The sequence below is a fragment of the Falco biarmicus genome, chromosome 9 (assembly GCF_023638135.1).
Source record: "Falco biarmicus isolate bFalBia1 chromosome 9, bFalBia1.pri, whole genome shotgun sequence".
Taxonomy (NCBI): Eukaryota; Metazoa; Chordata; class Aves; order Falconiformes; family Falconidae; genus Falco; species Falco biarmicus.
Genome location: NC_079296.1, coordinates 52,720,016 through 52,746,779, shown reverse-complemented (window position 1 = coordinate 52,746,779; position 26,764 = coordinate 52,720,016). Strand labels below are relative to the sequence as shown.

General features: G+C 39.3%; 1 protein-coding gene across 1 annotated transcript in view; it reads left to right on the top strand.

Annotated features, from left to right (window-relative positions):
- Positions 1-26,011, top strand: part of ADAM12 (ADAM metallopeptidase domain 12) — a 187,161-nt gene extending 161,150 nt beyond the window's left edge. The window contains exons 15-23 of the mRNA XM_056352413.1: positions 6,286-6,394; positions 6,502-6,700; positions 9,168-9,245; positions 11,561-11,669; positions 14,738-14,873; positions 15,522-15,630; positions 16,108-16,290; positions 23,301-23,428; positions 24,627-26,011. Coding sequence (XP_056208388.1) covers positions 6,286-6,394; positions 6,502-6,700; positions 9,168-9,245; positions 11,561-11,669; positions 14,738-14,873; positions 15,522-15,630; positions 16,108-16,290; positions 23,301-23,428; positions 24,627-24,687 — 1,112 coding nt within the window. The 3' untranslated portion in view covers positions 24,688-26,011. The remainder of the gene's footprint in view (positions 1-6,285; positions 6,395-6,501; positions 6,701-9,167; positions 9,246-11,560; positions 11,670-14,737; positions 14,874-15,521; positions 15,631-16,107; positions 16,291-23,300; positions 23,429-24,626) is intronic.
- The last annotated feature ends 753 nt before the right edge of the window (positions 26,012-26,764 follow it).

The window sequence follows — 26,764 nt, the reverse complement described above, 5'->3', positions numbered from 1 at the left end:
TAGTCTTAGTCATACTGGGATTTTTAATCCCCTGGATACAGAGACATTTTCTCTTATATAAAGCAAAATCTTCTTATGAACCAGTTTCCCATGCCATGGAAAGTTTCTCGGTCAGACTGTTCATAATTTCAGTTGCTGAGAAAAATTTAGCTAAAGGTCAGGGAACTGAATTTCTGCAGCTCCCTTGCCAGGTCTGTTTCCTCACACAGCAAGTCCTCCAAACCCCCTGGGCTCCCCCAGTTCTTTCTTGTCTTTCTTCTTGGGACTATTCAATATGGGCACAGCTGTGCATGGAGTCTCCAGTGGCCAAGGCTATGGGGGATGGTTATGAGAAAGATGACTGTGTTAAGGGCAGAGCTCTGACAGACTTAAACTGGAATACCTTTATTGTCTTGGGAATACCCAAAGATAAAGATTTTGAAAGGGAGGATGGACATGACCAAACCTGAACCAAAAGGCTTAATTCTTATCACATTTTTGGAAATAGAAATAATGCCAGTAGACTAATTCTTCAAACAGTGTATAGGTAGGGTTCAAGCAAAAACCATGGACAATATTGAATTTGCAAGAAGGAAGAAACAAGATTGAAAGACTAGGGATGTGAATATCCACCACTTGATCAGACTTCCATCTGGTTGCAGTATGAGCTGGCAGATGCAGGATGGAGTTGGAAGAGGGCTAGGTGGACTATGCAGTTGGGAAAATAGCATGGTAGTAGACATAAAAAACCCCTTTCTCTCCAGCCTTGCTTGCAGCAGAAAGAGAGACTTGTCATTCTAAAATCCAGTTGTCTCTGGACTTCACATCAAAAAGATACATTTGAACCTTTCACCAGATTTTTGTAATGTATTAGAACTGTTTTTAACACCTCTGTGTGTTGGAGTGAAGGAGTAGTTGTGTGGGTTTTTTGAAAAAAAAAAAAAAAATTGTACCAAAAAGAAAAAACAGATCATAGTTCATTTACCTTAATTCCTTTTCTCTTTTTCCCAGTAGGAGAAAGCCATGCAGAAAAAAATACAATAACTTCTCTTAAAATAATATTCAGTATATTGAATTCCTTATTGATGGCTTCTTTTGTACATCCTTCTTTATTCGTCAGGTTACAGATGTCCAGTAGGCCAATGACAAACATCAATCTTTATATTTTTAGATCTAGTTAATGAAAAATGATGAGCATTGTCAGAGCTTGTTTACATTAGGCTGAGCGACAGAAACCTGTTTCCAGAAAGAAGTACTTGCGTTTCCTTGAGGTTTTTTTGTTACACTCAACAGATAAATTCAAATGAAATAGAGGAACATTTTGTTGCTATTCCGTGCCTGCCATGGGATGGAAAACTTGGTATGGAAGAGGGGAGGAGCACCTGGGCACAGCCTCTGAATATAGCCATAAATTCTTCCTAAAGACCAAGTTTATTCCAGTCTGCTTCCAGAACATACAAATTTTTCTCTCTCTCTCTCTCACCATAATTCGTGTCATTTTTATCCTTAAGGAGAAATATGCATGAATTGCTTGTGACCTTTTTTGTTTCATATTCAAAAAAATCCAATTGCACTGACCTGAGCTGTTGATGGTAGTGTGACTGAAAGACATCGATGGTAAGACACGTGTAATGGCTGGTACTCCATTGGCACTTTGCAGGAGCAACTAGATAAGCAGATAAAGCTACTTAAGGGAGAGAAATTATCGATTACCAAGGAATGGAAGATTATCAGCTTTAGACTCATGTCTTTTTCTACATTAACAAGACAGTGGTTCTTTAGGGAAGGAAAGGAGACGTTTGTCAGTGGGTTTTCCTACATTTCCCCAAGAGGGAAAAAAGCAATGATTTGGGGGAGCCAATGGCAGGCATTGACTTAATAATTCGAACATACTTAAATTTGTTGTATAGACATGACCATTTGTTTAGGAAGGAGCAATCTTAGTTTTAATGCCATTGGTTGTTACAAAGCCCTGTCACTGGTGTAAGAGCTTTGCAGCTGTTTCCAGGTGCAACCCTATAGGCAAAATAGATAAGTTCCCCATCTAAGTTTGCTAACTAAGCCATTGCTAACTGCTTTTTGTGTTTGGTTGGTTGGTTGTTTTTTTTAATATTAATTTGTCCAAGCATTGTAAAGATCTGGATTCAGTAGGATCAAACCGTTTTGATCATCACAGATTGATAGCCAGGCCTTTTCTTTTGGAGATGTGGAAGGCATTAACCCATCTTCTCAGAGGTAGTGAGAACTAGAATGCTCCTTAAAAGCAAAAAATAACAGCTCAACCCCATCTTGCTCTTGCACAGACTAACAGGCATCACCAAGATGAAGAGAGAGGCTAAGGGGAGCTTGTGGAAAGTTTGCTTTGCATTATCAGTGCACTAAAACAAACGTAATGAGATATAAAACCCAGGTGCAAATCACATGAGCAGAGTGCATATTTTTATGCTTATATTTATTTATACAGTTGTTTGTGGTGCTGCTTGGCACAGCCTGAGCAACAGAACTCCAGTCTGTTACTTGGATACTGAGGTTTTATTCTCTTCCACACCCTTAAACACTGTGTAATTTTTTTAAAAAATAAGCCTTGAGATGATGCTGGGAACTCAATTGAAATATCTTTCTTTTCTGCTGTCAGGCTGATAATGAGCATTTCTCTGCTCATGGAATCAGCACCATGGTCAGAAATTTCTCCCTTCTCTTTCAGGAGACCGTGACGGTGTTTTGTTCATTGCAGCAGGTCCTGTACTGATCTGAAATGACACAGCATTTCTGTATCGCTTCCAAAAGTATAGAACATCTCTCTTTTTTTGCAGCTATACAGGGAAAGAAGTGGGCTTATCAATATACACATTTGGAGAGGGAAAAAAAAATAAAATCTACAGGCTGAGAACTGCAGTGGTGAGCTTTGACCTTCTGCAGTCTCAAACGGCTGATTTAATCCCTTGAATAAGGCTTGGCGTGGAAAGGCTGGCAGGACCTTAATTACAGGGTCACGATACTGTAATTATCAATTGCAAAGTGAAATAAACTCTGCTTATCCAGCTCAAAGCACTTAATAACAACTGGAAATCTTTCACAAATCATTTTGCCTTTGCCTGTAGAGGTAGCAAAATAGAGAAAGACAGGACTTTCTGCTTCAGTTTATGTGGTGCCATCATGATGAATGGGTTACCTCCAGAAACACAATGTTACAATTCTCTTCCTTCAGCATCCTCTGAAAACCTCCTTTTAACTTGGGAGCTCCATCTGTTCGGCTTCTTACACGCTGATATGTTTTCATCTGTTAAAAAGTCCAAATATTGTGAGAAACCAGTCAGGGAGGGAACAGCCATCTGAATCCCAAGCAACAACGTGTTTTGGTTTGATACCAAAGACAGAAATGGAAGATTTTGGGTTCCAAGCCACAGACGATCATTGGGTACCAGGTGTTTTCATACACAGACTGCTCCAAGCCTGGCAGGGGAGCATTTTTTTTGTACTCCATGAGGTCTTTTTTCTTGTCAAGTATGATTGGTTGGAGCTCAAGCGCACTGCAAGGATGCTGCAGATGTGTTCTTCTTCCTGCAGGCTGCTTTCCATCATGTGTAGCACACTTGACTTCTACATTCAAAAAAAAAAAAAACCAAACAAACAAAAAAAAAAGGTTTCACCAGGTGAAAAAAGAAGATAAATTCCTTAAACTCTCTTAGAATTTCAGCAAGCCCTTTGTCTTTTTAATGCCATGATTTTTAATAAGGTTTTTTTAGGTCACTTACAGTCAAAGTGCAGGACATGAGCATTCATTTTGCCTTTGGCAGCTTTTGGAGCAACACACCACTCTGGGGAAAATGTGTCTGCGCTCTGGGCTGCTGCTGACACATCTCCAGGGAAGCCTCCAGTCATTGCAATGCTACTTACAGGTCCTTTTTAAACTAAACTGTTCTATGAGTCTGTGATACGCCACTGGCTGAACTAATTGTGGCACAAGGCTCCTGGCCAAGAAAAAAGCGAGACCCACACCAATTGCATATCATCATGATACGTGGTTGCAGGGCTTATTCCTTTGGTGAGGTAGGTTTGAGGAAGTTGGTCTTTGCAGATGTGGGAGGAGATGCAGTCTGACTTGATTTCTTGCTTACAGCATGTTTTTTTCCTTCCCTCCTCTTCCCTTCTAAAGCTGGCATATGTTAATGTTTGTATCAAGCTGAATGGTTAATGTCCCTGCCCTGAAAGATGAGGAGGGATCTATATGCTGAAAATGGAAATTTTACATTTGCCTTTCGCACAGTGCCTTGTCTGGATGCTTTTGTTGATTCTTTGATTATTGCTTGTGGTCTAATGAAAAGAAGTGAAAGAATGCTGTCTGAGTCCCTTTTAATAGTTCCAGATTTGAGAAATAGTCTGAACTCAGCAAGCTTGATCGTAATCTTCCAAAGAATTTCAGGCTCTTGTCCTGCTCTCCAGGGAACTAGCAGCTCATATTCTGTTCCTTCTGTGCTTGCCTTTCTGAGTTTTCCAGTTTAAGTATGTAAAAATGTTAGAAGGAAAAAAGGGTGCCATCTTAAGACTCTCCAAGTTTTAATATTTTGTCCTTAAAAGCATTAGATTGCTGTGCAGCAGTATATAGTATTAGTCAAGCTTCTGACTGTGAAATGCAGATAATTAATTGAGGCTTTAATCTCTGAGTTATTAGTGAAAAGAACCACACTAACTGGAAGATTTACAATCATATTTGTATTTTCTTCTCCAGGAATTTGACCCCTTTTTTAAGAAAAAACAAAACAAAACAAAAACAAACAAACAAACAAAAAACCCCCTACAAACTTCTTCCTCTTTAAAGGATTTCAAATGAAATCTTCAGCATGGTTTAAATAAATGCGTTTTACCCACTGTTAGAGGCATACATGCTTGGAAGTGGCTCAAAACATTTGAAAAAAATGTAACATTAACTCAGATATTCTGTCTCTGTTAAAAATCAGGGAACACTGTACAAATGGCATATTCTCCACCTTTAGGATCATTTGCTGCCAGATCTTTTCATTTCGGTTTGGCTGATCTATCAAAAGTACAAAAATGCATCTAGCAGATCTCTGTGAAGAGTTCTAGCCAGTGTATCTCCTTAACACTTTGTCTCCTCAAAGCAAGTCTGTGTATTGGAGTAGTTGAAATGGTGGCAATGACCTGATTGTGCTACTGGTTATCTTCATGGAAAGAAACTATGGGGTAGCAAAGGGCGCAGCAAAAGACCTTTAAATCTTGCAAGGAGCAGCAGTTATTGGCTGGAAATAGAAGCCACACTCACAACAGAACAAAGGGATTAAATTATAATACGTGAACTAATTAATTCTTGCAACAGTCAAATCAGAGAAGTAGATCCTCCACCTCTTAGACCTTTCATATGAATGCGTGTATCTTCCCCTAGAAGATTTTCAACAGTTGATCATAATCTGGGGGAAAATGGACAGGAGATTGTCTGTATAAGACATTAGAACAGGCGTCCTCATAGTACCTTTTAACTTCTAAAATTTAAGGATGAGTAATCTGTCTGCACAAACATTTCCAGTACTACTCCCACCAGGGAAGTTCCTTTGCCGTTAGGATATGTCTCCACCATAAAGGACTACAGTAGATAAGAAGCAGATGCCGCCTGTCTTCCCAGATTCCTATTTCCACCACCGTGGTAGAAACGACCCTTCTTTCAAGTCAGTCTTACCTCTCAGGAGTGGATTTACTAAGAATTAAAGTAGGGATGGGTTCCCATCCTCTCCCCAGTACATTAGCTTGATCTAACAGCAGCGTATCCTCTTTGCCATGTCATGTGGTCATGTTTTCACAGACACGTGGTACTCTAGTTTGCAACTGTTTTGTGGGGTTTTTTTTGGTTTCTTGTTGTGCTGAGTTGCTTTGGCTTCAGCTTCAGCTCCTGGGGTCTCACTACAATCCTGTGGGCTCCTGTAAAAATAAGGGAGCTAACTCACCAGCTGGCCTTTGTCTTTCTTCACCAAACTAGATTTGGCATTTCCTAAAAATTTTTGTGTCCTAGGAGGATTCACAAGAGGGATACCATCTAGAGAAATTCTGAAAGAGAATCTGAGTTCTGCATTCTCTATTACTCAGCATTGCCAAGAGAGACAAATAACAGTGGAACGAACCCCCCACACACATTCAGGCTCTTCAATTAGCATGCTGATCCAGCACAACTGTGGTGGTGTGCTCCATCAATATGCAGATCACATTCTGCCTTCCCCTAAAGCATCAGTGGAGCTCAAAGAACATTATTAAAAACACCTTGTATGAGATGAAAGTTCTGATTAGGTTTTGTTTCAGGTGCGAAACCTGCTCCTGGGATCTGCTTTGAGAGAGTCAATTCTGCAGGTGATCCTTATGGCAACTGTGGCAAAGACTCCAAGAGCTCGTTTGCTAAATGTGAACCCAGGTAGGGACCCTCCCTGCAAACACAGGAACAGATGCTGGGGGTGTGGGAGAGGGCTTAGAACATCTAAAACTATTTGACTCCTCTTTGGTTTTGTGTTTTTCCTTCAGAGATGCTAAATGTGGAAAAATCCAGTGTCAAGGAGGAGCAAATCGACCTGTAATTGGTACCAATGCAGTTTCCATAGAAACTAATATCCCACTTCAGGAAGGTGGCAAGATTCTGTGTCGAGGTACCCACGTGTATTTGGGTGATGATATGCCTGATCCTGGTCTTGTGCTGTCAGGAACCAAGTGTGAAGATGGAAAAGTAAGATTCTGAAATACTCCCAGACACGGAGAACATCACTACCCTCATGCTGCTAAGTATTTCGTACTAAACTGCCTAGGTTTTGATTTGGGATTATTTTTTTTTCTTTCACAAAGGAATTGTTTCTCATGCTTACACTGAGTCAGACTTTTTACTCCCTTCTTTTGGCCAGTGTATTGGGTTACAGATTTGCAGATGCAATGCAAGTTGCTGAAGTTTATAATTGATTTTTTGAGGACAGTTCCAAGTATCTGTCCATGTAGGCTAGAGGTTTTCTGCAAAGAAAATACAGCAAAATACATTACAGGCTTCTTAATATATTTGTAAGGAGTTCAGTGGATTCACTTGTCTGGTGTTTATAGCATTGCAAAATAGTCATTAAGTTCACTTTAGGTTTTAAAATGTATTATACCTGCTGATTATGGCTCCCCCCCCCCCCGAAAAGTTATCTCTGTGTGCACTGTAGGAAAAAATATAAACCCATTGCTGTTCAGCCACCAAAACTGATTTTTGCAGTGCTGTTTTGCAAACTTTGCGAACTATCCAATGTGAATGTATTCCAGATTTCATACGGCTATTTCATTCTTAGTTTTCCTTTTGTGAGAAAAGGAACAGAGAAAGACGGGAGACTGCCATGAGTTTACAGGGTGGGAGGAATGGAAAGGAGTCCAAGAGCTATTGAAATGAAAAAGGTTTCCATACCCTCAGTGGAATACTTGCAAAAAGAAGGAAAAAAAAAAAAGTGCTTTGATAGTTTGTGATAAATTCAAGCAAGCCTCTGAACTTCTGAATGCTTTTGAATTATTCTGGATTACCACACTGTATTGGGAACAGGTTTAAAATATGTCCCAAGTGAAGCTACAGTTCTGTTACAGGAAAACAACCCTTACAACATTTCTAAGTCAATCTGTTATAAAATGTCTTTTCAAAGAAAATTCAGCGCTGGGAAAGCACCCCATTATGTTTTACTAATGAGTATTTAATCTTTCTAATCTATCTAATCATACACATACACTCTATAGAATACACAGGCTAATACTTATGAAATTGTATGTTTTACTTCGAGGACATTAGTGCGTTTGTATTATGGATTAAGAATATGAATTTAAATATTCTTGAGTTTTCTAAGCTGAAGATACACAATTTGAAATGCAGCCATTTTAATGTGATCAAAATTCTGTGTGCTACCGCACTATGAATATTTGAATTGTGAATGCTGCTGTAATCAGACCATATTCTCTACATGTGTGCGTGTTGATGCCAATTCGCTCTAATTTCCTTTCCATTTTTCCTTCTCCCCAGGGGATAAGTGCCCTGATTAAGCATCCCTGTCGTCTCCTTCAACACTGTTCCCTGCTTAATGCTAATTATTGTGACTGACTTTATTACTACTGAACTGAACTCCAGTTAAACATGATCAAAATTGTGCGATGATTTCCTCCACCCCCCCTTCTTTTTTTCCTGGCAATGTAGCATAGTAACAGATATTCCAGCCCTGATTTCTTCTTTTTTCATTTTTGAGTAGAATAACTTCTCATTACTGACATCTTCATCAGTCATTTGTTTGTTTGGTGGTATTAGTAGATGGTGCTAATCTTGCTTTACCTCAATTTTCAGCTGTATTGGCAGAGTAAGGTTTACCTGTAATGACTGGAAAACAAAAAAAATTGAATGTTATTACTTGGTGTACGCTACTTGTTTACTTCTACTTCCTATATGATTATTATACTTTAAATATGGTTGCTATGTATTTGACACCAAAAAAAATTGTTTAGCTTGGGAAAACTCTTAGAAAGGTCTCAGTTTTGTTGAAGAACAATGATGCGCCCATACACATCAATGACCTCAGTTAAATATCCCGACTGTCCTGGGTCCAAGTTCTGTACTAGCATCAAAAAGTCTTGCACTATTGATATAAACAGAGCTATATTAATTTACACCACAAGGGAACCCAGACCTTTCCTTGAGGAATCATCTGCTGCTGTGAAGACGCAAATGCAGCCAGACAAGTACTGGAAGAATCCTGCTCGGTGCATTCCTAGTCCTGCAAAAATGCAAATTAGTGGTTTTTAAATTGGCTTAAAGAAACCCCAAACCCCAGTGGTTTACCACCAGTTCCACTTCAGTGAAACTGTGAGTGTTTATTTACACAGGCTCAGCATATCCACCAAATGTGAACTATGTCTGAAATTCCATGTTGGCCAGGATGCCGATGGGGAGCAGAATTCAGCTTACACAGATTTGGACCTAAAAGACTGACAAAGCCTTTTACAAAGACAACACCACCTAATTCTGGTGTCCTTCTTGTCAATATAATGTTGTCAATGCAGCACATGGGCTGGGACTTCTTTAACTGCTAAAAGGACAACTCATAGATTGATGAGCAGATTGTACAGAGAGGGACTTGATGCCTTGTGGGCACCAGCAGGTCTGTTCCTCTTAAAATGCCTTTTCTCTTATTTTGCAGATTTGCCTTAATCGCCGGTGCCAGAACACAAGTGTGTTTGGTGTACATAAATGTGCAACAAAGTGCCATGGACGTGGAGTAAGCATTATAAGATATATATACACATATATAATATATATGTATATTATATATACACTTTTTTTCAATCACTCAATAAACACTGGACAAGAAATCATTTAATGTAATAGCTTTGGGATCTATGATTGCTTGTAATATATCAAAGCCACTGCAATGCTTTTTTATTATGTATTTCCATTTTCAGTGTCCCTTACATGAACTTCAAGAAATGAAATTATTTTTAAACAAAGACATATTTATCAGGTAGTGATTATCTTGTTCTTAATTAACAGCCTATGATAATAAGCAATTTTGTCATCTTCAAAGCAACTGTAAGTCTAACCTTCCTTCATGAAGAATTCTCATTAACATTTCAAAAAATACAGTTTCTATGTGGATACAGAGAAGTTATGTCTTTGAATAGAGAGTCAAATGAAAAAGCATTTCCAGAAGTATTAAAATAAAGTAAAACCATACTGAAGACTTTATAGGTATGAAAGTGGTGCAGAATGAAAAAAATGATGATATCAGTTAATAATATCAAAGTGGTTTGAAACCTAGTTTATATTATGGAAATGTTAATTATGTCAAGCTATGCCTTATTAACCTTGATTTGCTGATGATCTGTTTGTTTCTGTGAAAAGCTGTGGCAACGACACCGGAATGGCCATAGAAAATTCTCTGGCTTCTCCTGAGACAGAATTTTAATTTGCTTTAACTTGTTTTATCATCCCACATTTGAAAAAGTGAGCAGTGTTGATGGTGCTGCGTTCATCACTGTGCTGGAACGAGCGCTGGCTTAGCCCGGCATCTTTATGTCTGTACAGTGGAGAACCTCTGGTGACTCCTGAGTAACAAAAAATGACCTCGTGGAATTGTAGATGGGAACTCCTGTAGCACTTCAATCTGAAAAATAATGTTTAATGAATGATATTTTTAATTATTCTGCTGTCTTTGAAAAGTAAATCTTTTTCTTTTTGCGTTTTACATGGCCATAGCCAGTCTAAGCTATGAATGAGATTTTAATACTCTGCGGGCACGGCCAGTATGGTCCTTCTGAACGCCTGCCAGCTGACCTTGCCAGAAAAGTGCACATTTGCAAACTCTTATGAGCTCACTAGCATCTTGCTGAGAAACCCATTTATTCATCTGTTGTGTGGTGTCCCCACGGTGGTGGCAGATTAGTGATGATCAGTGTTAGCGCAGGGCTGAGGACCGCATTGACAACTAGCCCTAAGCCCAGAAACGTTATTTAAAAATCAGTTTGAGCACCTACATGTGACTGTGCCATCTCTTTCCTGTGCAACAATATTTTTTGGCCCATTCAGTTCTTGTGTTCGGCCGATACTGCTGGGAGCTTTAGCTTCTGTATTAGTCACACAGGCACTGCTTGGGTAGTAGCAAAAGGAAAAAAAAAGTGGCCTTTCATGAGCAACCTGGTCTCATGGAAGATGTCCCTGCCCATGACAGGGGGGCTGGAGCTCGGTGATCCTTAAGGTCCCTTCCAACCCAAACTGTTCTGTGGTTCTATGGTTCTCTTGATGGGTGTTTGGGGCTGTGGGACCTCCTGAGGAAAAAAGCCGTGAGTCTACCAGCTCCTTCTGCTCTGGGCAGTGGGAACAGGCTGATGTTGATGAAGGTCTCCAGTCCTTTGGAGCTCTCTCATTCTGCCGGGAGCATTTCGTAAATCAGGTCTTGCTAGTTGTTCCTTAACTCAGGTTAAACTCACCAGAAGGCTCTGGACTGTATCTTTATGGACAGTGCAGGTGTGATATCAAAGGGAGGGTTTCCTCAGCCCTGGTTCCAGTTTCACAAGTTCTTCCAGCACCTGATTCATCTCAGGGCCAGGGGTTCCGAGTACTGGAAAAATCAGTATGCAGCCTAGTGCAGCCTCGGTGGATAGGAGTGTTCAAGTGGGCTGGCAAAGCTTTACAGCTTTAGCGGCACAGAAGGACTCTTGTTCAAGTGAAGGCAGAAGGAAAATAAGTTAGAAAGCAGATAATGTTGCTGCTGGAGGCAACGAGAGAATAAGACTAAAGAGGCAGGTGATTATCCTTATATTATTGAAGCTGTCAGCTGGTGCAACTCTAATGATCACCTGCCAAATAAATAATGCTTTTTTAGGATCCCTGTTACTCCATGGTGTCTTGCACTCAGAGTTGCTCTATGGCATCTTAGCTGTGCCAATAGCCAGATACCAGTGTATCTCTTTGCTTCTATAAGTTTTATTTCTTTCAGATGTGTCACTATCTGATTAGAAAGCCTTATCAGCCAGTGCTGCTCTCAGATGTATAGGGTAATCCTTTCCATGTTAAGCTATTTGTCTTGGTTTGCAGGTCTGCAACAATAAAAAGAACTGTCACTGTGAGGCTGACTGGGCCCCCCCGTACTGTGACAAGCCAGGGTTTGGTGGCAGCATGGATAGTGGGCCAATTAGGCAAGCAGGTCAGTAGTACGATGTATGCTGTACCCCTTGTGTGCATGATAAAGAGTGGAAATACAAAGTGTTGTCTTGTAAGCAATGAGCTTGCAAAACAGGGAAATAAGTCAGTAAATCAAATGGCTTAATCCAAACGCATTGGCACCAGCTCGAAAATTTAGTGAAGCAAAACCAAGGCAGCCTGAGTGCATCAATTTTCTTGCATAACTAGAGGCACAGTGGTCCTGCTGGGTTCTGTTCTTTTCTTTGCCTTTCTTTTACTTTCCTTTCTGCCTTTCTTTTTGCCTTCCTTTGCTTCCCAAGACACGTGGTCAGGTTTAGTAGCTGACTGTAATAAGTAGGGAATAGTATTAATTTAAGCCAAGGATGAGGAGCTAACTCCTACACTTGAGCTAATCCTGTTGCCATGGTATATGAACATAGGAGTAATTTTGGATTCACCTTGAGATATGTCAAGCCCCAGCATTCTCCACTGAATGCATCAGGGCAGAAATACTTTACTGCACATGCAACCCGCTCCTGTAGCGATGTGCCTAATGAAGAGCAGATATTGCAATGGTTCTAAATGCAAAATTATTGCATAATCAAAAATTCAGCAATATAGTTTATATCTTTCTTCTAAGGAGGTTCTTTTGTATTGTGGAAAATAGCAACTTTCTGACCTTATCAGATTAAAACTAAATAGCTTCCACACATTTACCAGAAGTCGCTCTCACATATCATAGCAGTGGGAGGTGTGCATTTTGTATAACTTGTACTTCGGTTTCCCCTTGTTCAGTCTGCAGAACATTGGCTATGGTATCTTACTTCACCTCTGGCCAACCTCAGGAAGAATTAATTCTACACATTGTGAATTTTATAGGGTTTGATAATCAACCCACACCGATTTTTCTGCAGAGTGCTGCAACTTTATTTCTGTAGAGGTGTTTCTGATTTACGTATGACTGTATGACAGGACAAGCAGTCTACTTGCCTGTACATATATAAAAGTCACTAGAAAATGATCTGCATGTTTTCATACGAATAAGACTATTCAAAACCAAACTGGACTGTATTCTTTACATGCCATATCCTGCAGTGAATTGTAATGCTGAATTTATGACATTATGGTCATTTCCTTGGCAAAGTTTCACATTACGATTTTACTATTGAAAAATCTTTTTTTTTTAAATACCTACTGGTCGGTAAGATAGCAAAGGAACCATGCTCAGGCACTGAACAAGTTTGATTACTTGTGTAATATGTTTTCTTTCAAGATTTGCTCTAAATCATTACAGTCCTTTTTCAACTTACCTGAAAGCTAAGCATCTAGGGAGCTATGAAATATATTATAATAACATGCTGCACAGACAACAATAACTGGACAAGACAAACTATCTTTGATAATTCTTGCATTTTGTGTTTTGGAAGCCATCACTTCAATTTAACAGAAAATTTTTTTAGCAATAGTTTAATATATTGTGGTAGCTTCACCATTTTTCTCTAGAGTGCTACATTTAATAATACTGGGAATAAACAAATATAGAAATTGCTAGAGGACATAATTTTCTATAGCTGACATGGATTTAAATATGAACACTTGATGAGGTGGTTTAGCTTATGATCTGAGTTTGTACATCTCTAAATCAATTACAGAAGGATTAGCTCAATAAAATACTTTCATCTTAGTCAAGAAAGGCACATGGTCTCATTAGTATTTAGTAACTGATTTTACCCAGCTGACTTAAAACAAACCTATGTGTTTGACACTATAATTTTTTTTGTTCTTACAAAGATGCCTTAAATATTTGATTGTTAGGTAGAGGAGTTAATTAATTAAAATTGCATAATCTTAGCTTATTGATTTTATTCATCTTTTGGAGATGGTGAAGGATTTATTATTCTGCACTGCTGTAAGGTGCCCGCCCAGCCCCACGTGTAGCTTGCTCAGCCAGTGTGGCTGGCTGCGTTCACCAGCATCCCGGCGAGCTTAGGCCATTAGATGAGAGCCAGCTGGCTGGAAATCCATCAGGATAAGACTGAGACAGTGATGACAGGTTACCAGAGCAAAGATTAAAGATGTTTCTCCTACTGTGGGAGTGTGCATTTTTTAGTCAGCCGTCCTGAAGAAACACAACATCCTCTCTTCCAGGCAATGATCATATCATATCTGTAACAATCAGAGCTGCTTCTTCGCTCTTCCTATAAATAAGGCTTTCTTTCAGCTGCAAGTCTCTACTCAGGGTTCATTATACCGTTGTGCCTCACTTAGGTCCCAGCAAGGTACTTAGAGCAGCTTAAAACACTCTGAAAAGGGGAACAGGTACAGAAGGCTGCAGCCCCTCGCTAAGCAGAGCATCCCTAGGAGGGCACACAGCACCGCTGCTGAAGGCTGCCCTTCAGCTCCTTGCTTGCCTCCAGATTCGATTTGACAGCTGTCTGGGCTGGGCCACACTGGTCCAGATTTCAGACTGTTTGCCCAGTCTTAAAATGCATTGAAAACCTTAAAATCTGGTGATAAAGGAGCTAGCGTTACTGCTTACCTCTGAGGGACAGAATATTTAAAACTTTACACTTTTAACGTGTTTGCACGTTCTTTAATATTTAAAAGTTTGCACAATCTAGGTATTTCTGTCCCTTTTCTCTCCCTCTCAGCCTCTGTCTGCTACCCTGGCAGCCCGTGAAGAAGGTGCCAGCTGGCATTGCTACAGCCATCACCCTGTGGGTGGCTGGTGCAGCCAGCAGCCCGTTAGGTGACAACCCAAGCAAGACCTGAACATAGGGGCAGAGAGAGTACACAGAGATGCTCATGTCTGGACCCAGATATCTGACTAGAATAGAACAGTTCAGTTGGAAGGGATGGACAGCATTATATTTTAACCGATTTTTCCCCAATGTTTAAGAAATAACTTTAAAACAGGCCAAAATTCAAGCACCAGGATAGAGTTTATTAGTCTTTCATTCATGGTTTATTCACTTCACCTGCATTGCAGTTGGAAACACGGCCCAGGCAGCAATGTCCCTCTCCAGACACACAGTACATTTCAGTGAAGATGGCTCTGGGTAGAAGTTAACTCCGTGTGTTTTGTTGCAGATAATAAGAGTTTAACCATAGGAGTGTTGATAACCATCCTGTGCCTGATCTTTGCTGGATCAGTCATGTATCTGAAAAGGAAGACTTTCATGAGATGGTTGTTTACAAGTAAAAAGACAACCATAGAGAAACTAAGGTATGAACATTTTCCCTAATTATACTTTTAATAGATATTAGTGGAAAGTAGCTGTAAATAAGGCAGCTGTCACCTTGAGGTTCATTGCAGAACGGTGTGATTATGTTAGAAAGAGCCAGCCTGAAGAAAAATATGCACCAAGTATTAACAGCAGTGGTTTTCCTGGTTTCGTTTAACTTTATTGATGGTCAGTAAATAATGTAGATTTTGGTTTGACTCCATACCTCTTTTCTTTTGTGATAAAAAAAAAAAAAATCAAGAAGTGAAGGAAGTATTGCCTTTATTTTCATTTGCTTGAATTAGCTTCATTACATTGCATGGCCTTTTATATAAACTCAGTCGAGTCAGCTGAAACTTTCATATTTGAGGTCATTACTGTTTAAATGCTACATTCATTAGAATAGTCTCTTGGGTGTTACAAAGCTGCATTTCCACAGATTGCAGAAGCTAATTTAACAGACTACTGGTTTCCAAAAAATCAATATTTATTTTTATTCTTGCAGGAGTGCTAGACAATTTTTACTTTCCATATTTACTATAAAAAAGTCAGAAAGTCCTTGCAAAACCTCATTCTGAAAAAAAGGCTACTGTTTAAAAAAATTTATAAAGCAGAATGTTGTGTTCAGTAAGTATATGTTTGTATTGCAGGTCTGTGACTCCAGCAAGACCTTCCAGTTCAGCTGAGCCTAATCATGTTCATACCACATCTCTCAGTAAAAATCTCATCGTGAAGCCACAAAATACAAACGTGCAAAAAGTGAGTCCCTAAATAATTTAGCTGTGGGGTTTTCTATTAAAAAAAGGGGGGGTGGAGGGGGGGGGGGTGTTCTATAATTTGGATCTCATCTAAGTAATCTATTACAACACAATTATTACATGATCTTAATATCATGTAGAACTAACAATATGTAAAATGGGAGATGATGTAGTCTTCAAAATACATTTAGGGCTTTCAAGTTTTAAACAAGTGGAGGTGTCAAGTGCAGAAAAGAAATATTTAGTCTCCAGGGTAGAGCCTGCTGGCTTACACCACAACACGACATCCAAACAGTGAAGGATTAGTGCTCGAGTAAGATTCCGGAAGTTGTTAATTGCTTCTCTGGTTGAGCATGTGTTGAAGGTAGATGAAAGCAGGATAGAAGAGAAAAGCAAACAAATAACATATGTTTTAAAGTAGCAATACTTGTGTCAACTCTTGAAGTTCGTAAGTTTTGGTTGTTTGGTTTTTTTTCAGAGAGATGGTCCAAGGAGACCGCTGCCGTATCAGATCATTGACATTAGTAACCCCATGAAGACACATGATTTGCCACAATTAAAAACACCGCAGCGAGTCCTACCACCCCTTCCCCAGCCGCCGTGTCACCATGCTGTGCCTGAAAGACCCTTGCCAGTTAACCCTTCGCTGAGGTTTGCCCAGGTAACCATTGATTTTTCTTTAAGCTTCTCTCCTATTTAATATTTACTGTGTATCTGCATGTAGTAAAGAGGAATTAAGTGTTTTCTCGTATCTCATACTGGCCTTTTTCCCCCAGTATTTCCTTTATTCTTTGTACAAGTTTAGAAACGTGGTGCAGGTATATCGCTTTATGCCAGCTGAGGCTGTGAGCCTAAAATTTAGGATCCTGAACTCTCTCTTCGCCACTCAAGACACAACTGTATAAACAAGCTCCCTATAACAGGCAAACACAGGCTCATCTTGCCAGCTGCCCCACCGGAGGGGAAGCTGTAGGTTTGTTAGCAAGGTGCCAAATACAGCGATATCATTTAGGAAGTCAAGCTGCAGATGTCTTGCAGAAGAGCAAAAGGTATATTAGCTTGATGTGCTTCTGTTCTGCCAAGGGGTGCATGAACTGGATGTGTTTTTTCCAGAGCACAGACCTGAAAAGCAGATTTTGTAATTACCCACACTATTTCATGCAGATGTACCTTTCACTGCAATGTTTAAATAGAGCTCGTAGCCCATGTTTTTGTAATAAGATGCATCTCAAGGCAATGTTCAGGGCAGATTAAGTTGTCTGTGCAGTTGTCTATATTAAATTGTCCCTTTCTTGTCACCGGCTTCTCCTTTCTGGTTGCATTTGTGGAGTGACTGTGTCTAAGCAAAGGAATCGGGCACGCAGCTATTTCTGTTTTGTAGACGTGCTATTCTGGATATAGCACGAGATTAAAATGAGGTGAATGTTGTTATCTCCAAGCGTTCCTAAATGAGTATCACATCGATTTGGATGCACATACTGCAAATCTGTACTCAGACAGGCACAGGCACTCAAGACACAGCTATCTGGACCTGGCTAGGATGGCCAAAAATGGAGCACCTTCCTCCTGCAGTAACCTTGTGAGCTACTCTGAGATGCTTTCCCAGTGATTTAGAGGATGTGGCTATGAGAAACTGTTGCTGAAATGCAGTGCTTTGAAAACTGGCTGTAAAAATAACACAGAACCAAAAAGGGGTGAGAGCGCTGAGATGCCACGGCATGTATTATGACAGCAGAAAAAGTGTATCTAGTTTTAATTTTGTCTAAGTCTGAACACTGAACCACTCAGACCAACTTTTATAAGTGTAGCCAGTTTATTAACAGCTATCCAAGTATTTAAGCTTTTTCTTCTTACATTTTCTGTCTTGCTCGTAATTTAGGGGAATGGGAAATACTGATTCTTTCTAAAATCAATTTTATAGGAAATCTGAAGTAGTATTGGTTCATATTGCTTTTGCCTTTAGCTCCAATGGTTTTGTTGTTTATTTTCTTGCATTCCTTAAATTATTCTGCATATTTCACAGTGGTCAAAGTTAAGACTTTACGTGCAAGTGCTTTTCTGTTCCTTAATCAAATGATTCCATTAAAAAAAAAATTCTTCTATTTCTTCTCATCTAGCAACTTACAAGTTTATTCTGTCTCCTACTAGCAGAAGACAGCTGGAGAAAAGGCTTTCCAAGAAAAAGTAACCATTTCTCATTCTGATGGTGCATCTCTATCTGCCCCATCCTGTCACCACACATCAAAGCAGCCCCATGCACCACTGCAATTCATGTTCCTGAGCGCCCTCCCCTTCAAATCCCATACAAAGTGCAGGGTAGAATACCAGATTTCTAGTGCTATCATTACCAAAGACTGACAGATCAGAAACTGCTAAAAAGCTTTTAATTTTGGCAGCCTAAATTAATTGTGACAGTTACTCTATCAATCAAAATATCTCTGGTTACAATTTTCCGTTGCTGCATGAAACAGAAATAGGACGAGCAGAGGGTCAACTCAAGGCAGCCTGGTGAATAAGCAAGAGTGGCTTATTTCCAAATTATGTCCATAACCTCAATTCAAGATTGTCAGAAACAGCTACTTTTTATATCCTAAAGACACAGAAAGCACTGTGGGGAAGAAAATTTTTTCTTCTGAAGTTAACAATTTTACTCCCTCAAAGCTTGGAAGAAGTAAATTACCTTGAGAATAGTTTTGGTCTCGTTTATATAGGTACTGCTTCATGTATTGCTTCAGCACTGTCTTGGAAGTGCATCCATCAGGTCATCAAGAGGAAGCGCTTTACAAATAATTGCTACATTCATAATATCACGCAGATGCTCAGTGCTGCAGTACAGTGCTGAAGAGTATCTGAAGCCATTCACCGTTCCTCTGGCTTCACAGCTGCCTCCTGCTTCTCCCTTCGGAGAGGTAGATTTAAGCTTGAGCTCCCTTCCTGCTGCCTCTGGGCTTATAGCAGTGGACAGCTAAGGCACAACATACCGAGTAGAGTCGAAGACAAACCTTGTATCTTCTAGTGTCTGTTGAGACAGCAACGAATGAAATAATATTTTGCTATAAAATTTCCTTCCAGGTGTAAGTAAAATAATAAAAAACGCCATCACCGCAACAACAAATCCACCCCAAAAAATCACTTAGCAAACACACTGTTGCCGAGTTTAATATTTAACAAGCTTTTGACTGATAAACAGCTTTTTCTTCTTTCAGGTGCTCTCGCAAGGCAAACAGACTTGTATTTACAGGCTAGATTCACAGTCAATATAAATCAGCACAGCACCACTGAAATCAAGGAACCAGTGCAGGTTTATACTAACCGTGGGCTCAGTCCGTGCATTCCGATTCGATCACTTCCACTTGCCGTTGTTACCGTTAGCAGTCAGTTACTGCCTCCACTACTGTCATCATCTTATTACCAAAATATATCTCCCATTTTACAGGTCGTCCTTATGACAGGAAATATAGCTGTGTATTTTTCCTTTTCCCCTAGCAAATCTGAGCTGGGCTCACCTTCGGCTCGTTCTGCCACCGTTACTCCCGTGAATACCTCTCCTATGACACCTCACACTGGCTTCAGACACGGAGGGCTAACACAGATTAAGTGCCCATCTAAATAGATTGAGGGAGACACCACTTCTCATCCAGTGCATTTCAAGCAAGAACTGTCTTCCAGTTGCTTATTTAAAAACCAGTGACAAAAACTAAAGCTTCGTGCACCTGATGTCTTTGTAGCTGCTCAGTGTGAGAATTACGTTTTCCTTCCTAGCAGAGCTGTAAAAAGATCGTGACAATATTTAAAACAATACTTTCCCAAATACAGACACTGAATGCATTAAATGCTAAGTTATTGATATAAAACTGGACAAAGAAATCCATCCTTAAACTCTTTGTATTGAAGAGCTGAAGCTCGCTCTGCAGGGGGGGAAAATGAGCTCGGAGAAAGGCTGGAGCAACGAAGCCGGGAGGCACAGCCATGGTGGTACTATGAGCTGTGCTACGGGCTTGTCAGGACACCAGGTTTCCATGCACATTAACATGCAAGTCTGTATCAATTTGGCATATAAAGAACATAAAATACCACCCTATAATTAGTTTGAGGAAGAGGATTTCATTCTTCAAATATACTTTCCTCTGCTTCTAAGGATGCATGTTTTCCTGGTGCTTGTGGCTCCTTTCTATGAAGGACTCCTCCGTTTTGCTTCATCTCAGTCATTGCACATTCTCCATCCCCATTTTTATGTGAATTTCCTCCTTTTTTTTTCTTTTTCCCCATTTCCTCTTTCTTTTACCCTTTATTACCAGCTTCCTACATTAGACTTTCTGTCAAGCCACTTTGCTGCTTTCTCCTTCAGGATATCAACTCAAGGATGACTTTTTACAAGCCCTAGGGAAACAAACAAAATAAATAACCACACGTTGGGCTTGTATACCTATCAGAGTTATATTTACAGTATGATTGCTGTTTCAACATACTTCCTCACTTGGATGCTTCTGGAATAGGAGGGCCTAAAGAATTAGTTTGGCTTAGGCATCAAAGATTGCCTTAATGAGAGGATGCTCACCCCACAGCTGAAGAACTGTTCTAGATCAGCACATTGCAGCCATTTTCCCCCACAAACAGGGAGAAAAATGCAACTGATAGGATCCCATTAGTACTTAGCTGCTCTGAGTTTCTCAGAAAGTCAGTCTCTCCCAACTATCAGGTGTTGCAGGTCATGATTAGACATTGGACACAGCTAATAAACACACAAGCAAATAAACAAGGAGAGTTCTTCTCTCTTTTTGTTCATTTATCCTTACCAGATCTTAAGCTCTTCAGACCTTTGTTTCTCTGGGCTGCTGAGCCTGGATCCATTCCTCTTCCCAATTACGGCACCTAATCACTCTGCCAACTGAAGAGTAAATACAAATCATCCAACAACAATTAGGGACTGATCAAGCAAACAGCTGAATGCTCATGTGATCGGACTAATTCGTGTGATGTAAAAGTACTTGAGGGAAAAGGCCACTTCAGTGAAGGCAGTCAAGGGAATAAAGCCTTTATGGTGTTCAAAGATGCATTTTTTATTTGCTGTCTTTATAATGGTGACATTTGTGCGTTTGTTACTTTTCTTTGAAATGTTATCACCCCTGAGGTGATGATTCATACACTCTTCCATGTTAACAAAATTATTACAGAAGCAACTTCTATTTATATGTTACTGTATAGTTTACTGTACTTTACAAGATGATGCTTGTAAGCTCTTCTTGTTTCTTTTTGATCAACTTTAGTGACAATAGTTATGGGAAACTAAGAGTAAAATACTTAGAAAAAGCACAACCACACAGTTCAAGTAGTAGACGGATCTCAAGTGGGTTTTTTTGATGCACTGTAGAATTTTTGTGTGCCCTGAGCAAATCACTTAATCTACCCCAAAAACTATGAAGAGATAATTCAGTTATTTTAAAAGTATCAGTTTCTGCTGTGCTCTAATTTGTTCCAAACCAGTATATTTCACTTCAAAACACACCCATTAAGATTTCATTGTGTAAGAAATTTAGTGCACAAAGTAAACTTTGGTTAAGAAATCCTGATGGTAAGATTTCTTCTCCGAGTTGTTTTAAGGTCCTAGTTCTCTATCATGGGAAACGATCATGTTTTGAAGAACTTCCTTTGCTAGTGTTTAATTAAACTCCTTGACTTCCAACAGGATAACCCTATGAGATAAAGCCACATAGAGTATTTACCAGCATGCTGTTTGTTTAATCATTTTCCAGGCCTGATTATTTCATGAATATTCACGATTATATTTACTCCCAAAGACAGAGCTCACAAACTTCTTATGGCCAGGTATGTTTATCTTGGTGTCGTGGTTTCACCCTGGCTGGCAACCAAGCCCCACACAGCCGCTTGATCCCCCCACCTAGGGGCATGGGAAGGAGGATCGGAAAGGAATGTAAAACTCAAGGGTTGAGATAAGAAGAATTGAATAGGTAAAGCAAATGCTGCAGGCCCAAGCAAAGCAAAGCAGGGAATTCATCCCCCACTGCCCACGGGCAGGCAGGTGTCTGGCCATCCCCAGGGCAGCCGGGCTCCACCACACGTAACGGCTACTCGGGAAGACAAACGCCACAATGCCAAATGTCCCCCCTTCCTTCTTCTTGCCCCAGTTTAGACACTCAGCATGGCGCCGTATGGTATGGAATGTCCCTTTGGCCAGTTGGGGTCACCTGTCCTGGCTGTGTCCCCTCCCAGTTTCCAGTGCCCCCCCAGCCCTCTGGCTGGCAGGGCCCAGGAAACCGAAAAGTCCTTGATTTAGTATAAACACCCAGCAACAACTGAAACCATCAGTGCAGTTATCACCAATGTTCTCACATCAGAGCCAAAACCCAGCACTGTACTAGCTACTAAGAAGAAAATTAACTCTATCCCAGCTGAAGCCTGGACACTTGGTTTACAGCAGAAAGTCTTCTGGATGAAAGTCAAAAATAATTTTTATACTTCATATGAGATTTGGCTATAACAATAAGTTAAAATAAAAATTTTTGTTCATGTTGCTATTTCTGATTCACTCAAGAACTAGTACATGTTAGGCTGAAAGTGAAGAGGAAGAGGGACGTTATGTACAGCTTTAAAATGTAGTTTGTGGTAAATTTCAAATGACTATATATGAGGTTTACTTAAGCTCCCATATTTTCTTCCTTATCAAAATGCCTACTGATATCAGTCTGCATTTCCTTCTAAGAGGAGCAAACATTTGCCATGAAAAGTAAGTAAACAAAGGGATACTGAAAAGTAATAATGATAAGTTGTACTTTATTCCGGAGCAATTTGTGCCTCTGATTGCTTCTTTTGATTACATCTTTCAGGGGATCTTTAACAACATTGCGCTGGTAAACTCTTGTTTCTTTTTGGTCCATTTTACTAATGATGGTTATGGCAAACTAATAATAAAGAGTAAAACACTTAGAAAAAGCACAACTATGCAGTTCAAATAGCAGATGGATCTGAAGTGAACTTTTGGGTATATTGGAGAGGTTTTGTGTGCCCCGAGCAAGTCACTTAATCTATCCCAGTTCTTCATAACGAAGACCACAAATAGACATGTTACCATGTTTGCAAAATAGACATGTTACCATGTTTGCAGTGTTTCAAGGACCACACAGAAGAGACATTAGCTCATGCCTGACAGCAGATGACTTCTGTTCTTTATTAATGAATCATTTAATGCCACAGAATGAAAGCACAGCAGCATCTCTAAAAAAAATTCCACAGATGCTACCAATTCAAACTGCACTTGAGCAGTTTATTTTTGTGGTCATCTGAATTTGCATTTTGAAGTCATTTCTAGTATTTCCATCTTTCTATCTGACCACTTCAACAATGTTATGTATTCAGTCTATGTTGTTTTCATTTACCAGTAATTAATCATTAACTCCAGTATAGATGCACGCAGTATTTCTAGAGGAGGAAAGAATAAAAAATAAAAATTAAAAAAAAAAAAACAGAATCATTAAAATATAGTATTAAATGTTTGTTTTAAAATGTAAGTGCCTGTTTATTAAAAATAAGTTGTGGCTTACTCATTTCAATATATCTGGTCACAATTACTCCAAACTTATCCTATTGGCTGTTGCTATGTTGAGTGTGTTATGTCCATTCCAAAGACTAACGTGGCCTCCTGGTTTACAACAGGAAAGCCACAAGCCAGACCCTCCGCGGAAGCCTCTGCCAGCAGACCCTCTGACCAAAGTGCGCTACAGCAGCGCCTGCACCGCAGCACCCGGGCACGCGAAAGCTCTGCCTCACATTACTCCTGTAAGGTCAGTCCTGCTAATCAAAATGCCTTGATCTATAGCACTTCCTTCAATGACAGGTCTAAAATGTCTTGAGTAGTTCTGCCCTGCTGTTAAGTATTGCCGAGAGCTACTCAACAGCCATTTTCCACCAGCACAATCGCACTGGCTTCCCCAGAAATACGAGAATTTATGATACGTATGATAATTTGACTGTATAAACATCTGTGTGTTTATAGAAAATGCCCAACAAATAAAATTCCTTGCAAAAGAAAGGCAATAATAAGCACCAATTTCAAGAGACACCAAGCTCTTGCAGAAAAAAAAAAAAATTCCTACTCAGACCACCTACGGAATTAGGCTGAGAACTGAATGCTGGTAAGATCAGCCACCAACAAAAGCAATTTTCTGTTCACACATTTCACAGTGGAATATCAATTTCTATCGCCTGAAAATAATAACCCAGACTTTCAGAAAGCAGACAAATAGTACAATTCAAAACAAAGGATATTGAAAAAAAAATACTCTGGAAGTGAAATAACTATGCCCAGTGTTAATGGGCACAATCAATGATATTTTCTTACTCAATATTCTTCAGTTTCTTATGAATAAAAAGTGAGCTCAAAGGAAGATAAAAGTAGTGTTTTAAGCTACAGGAATTCTGCTAGCGAGGCACTTAATTGCTCAGAAAAATTAACAACAGAATCAAGTTAGTTTCCTAATACTCCTAGAAAAAAGACTGCAGGAGTGAACTTTAATTAAGCTCCAGGTTGTCCATCCTAGTAAGATATTCTGAAAGTAATAACATCTCAAGCTGATAACTACAACTTTCTGAAACCTACTGCTATTGTACAACATTAAGTAGCATTTTTGAACAGGTGCAAAACTGATGAGCAGTCAAAGACATAAAGAGTTTAAAGAACCACACCAGAAATATGGAGCTAAGCTGATCCCGCTGGCCAGGCAGCATGTAAAACATGAACCGGTGGGAGAAAAAAAATAAAATAAGAAATTTGCTGGTACCATTTACACTTCTTGATGAGACTTGTGTATATAGTACCATGTCAGATCTCCTCGCAGTATGAGAGTCCCATGCTATGTGTCTGAAGTTGTTGGGTAATTATGAGAGGTTTTACCGTTCACCTTCATGCCTCAGGAATGATACTGGCAGTGAGAAACAGCAAAAGTTAAAATAACTCTTTACCATTTTCTTTCTTTCCAACAGACCTGCTCCTAAACATCCACCACAGGTATCCAGGTCCAGCAACACTGCTGATGTGAAATGACTAGACAATCTGACACCTTGATTTTAAAAAGTGAAGACAGAAGTTTGCACTATCTTTACACTCCAGCTGGAGTTCATTTTTATGACAATACTTAGAATTTTTAATGTTTAAAACAGCATTATTTTTAAGAATTCTGAGCTACTGCCTTTGGTGCTGTGCTGTGCTATGGTGCTCTGTATACTTGCTCAGGTACTTGTAAATTATTAATTTATGTTGAATATTTATTACAGTGCAGTGCACTGTAGTAGATATTTTTACCATAGCTGAGTTTTCCTAAAAAGGAAGCCTTTTTTCTAATACTTCATTGAACTTGAATAATTCTGCTCTATTGGTCCTACATAGAGTTTTTAGTTTTGATCTCTTCTTTAAGGAGTGCTGATACTCATGGATAAATCAAATGTATAAACAACTCAATCTCAATGATCCACAGGAAACTTTTGAATAAGTATGTCAGGGTAAAAAAAAAAGAAAAAAAGAAAAAAAATCTTTTCTGGAACATGGTGAAATGCCCAATATCTGCACACAGACATGTAACATGTATTTAACCAAAGTATCGCTCAGTGTTAGCAGCTGTACTGTAATTTCAGTTTTCACATTACTGTTTGAAAGCACCGAGAAATCCGTGCTGAAGGAGGATGCATTCACTTTGGACAAGTTCTCTTACTGAAGTACTGTATATCATAAAACTGTATTTTTTTTAACCTCATTTTCCTCAAACACAATACAGTTAGTACATATTAATGCAGATACCAGGCCTCCCAGTGTTGTTACCTTTTTGATGCTTTGGTAATTAAATTCAGCTGTACTGTGCAAGGCAGTACCATCTCACTATGTTGCATAGCTGTCCTGTTTAGACTGACGATAAGTTACACGCAGGGGGTGGGGGGAAACCAAGCATTACAAAGAATTACGTTTTAAGAATCAACTATTATACTTCTCTCTTTTGCCTCATTGCTCTGCTTATCAACTGTATTTTGCATATTTACTACTGTTTTGTATTTAACTTCTAAAATATTGTTCTGGGTTTCTTAATTTTCAAATCAAAATTTCTATTTTAATACATAGACTTTGGTTATCCTAAGACATAGGGGGGGAAAAATCATCTCTTTAGTATGTGGTAGCATTACATCTGATCTCTCTGTACCTTCTCGTTAGCACTGCTGAATACAGTTGTTTCACCTATGCTGTAATAAAAACAATTTTCAAATATCAGTTGAAATAGAGGGAGAAGGAACTATTACCTTACATAGGTTAGTTTCCTCATTGCTTGTAGTTTTTGTTTCTTTAAGCAAAAATAAAAGCATTGATAGAAACATGGATCTCATTTCAGTAAGTGTAATTGTATTTAATTTTCCCAGTTATTCCCCATTGTAGCCATATAGCACACTCATGTTTATTGATAAACTGAATAAACCAAAATAAACCAGTTTAGTTTGTTGCTGAATAGCAAAGTAAATGCTTCACAAAAGCGTTTCAATTCTTAAAGTGATTCTAATAGCAACAACAGTGCTTTATGGGCAGAGAATCACTACAGCAACAGTAGGATGCTAACTAGGCTCAGCAATGCAGTTGGAACCAAAATGGTGCTTTTTTATGTATTTTATGTTTTTCATATTTAAAGCACTAATTTCTTCCCATCAACAGTAGCTTTATATCTAAAATGGGGTGGGGTGAGCGGGCACCTCAGTTTGAAACAGACGCGATCTCAACTTGCTTGTTCGAAAACTCTCATTTTTAGAATGAGATGTCAACATGCTGTATCAACATGTTTCTGATCACTGCTGAAAATCATCAGATCAAACTGTCAGTAGTGACAGAAGAAGGTGAAATTAAATGACTAAAAATCTGTATTATCTGCATCAGAAGTTCTAACGTCTGAATTTAATGGCACCAGCTTGGGTAAGCCTTAGCACGTGTATGAACTTCAAGCTTTAAAGTAAAAGCTTTAAGTAAAACCTAAAGTAAAGCTTTAGGCTTAAAATAAACATGACCCACCTATGCAGTCTCACAAGTAGAGAAATAGAAGAATCCATACAGGGCACCCAGTCCTGTCCCTGTAATCACGAGCAGCTGCTCA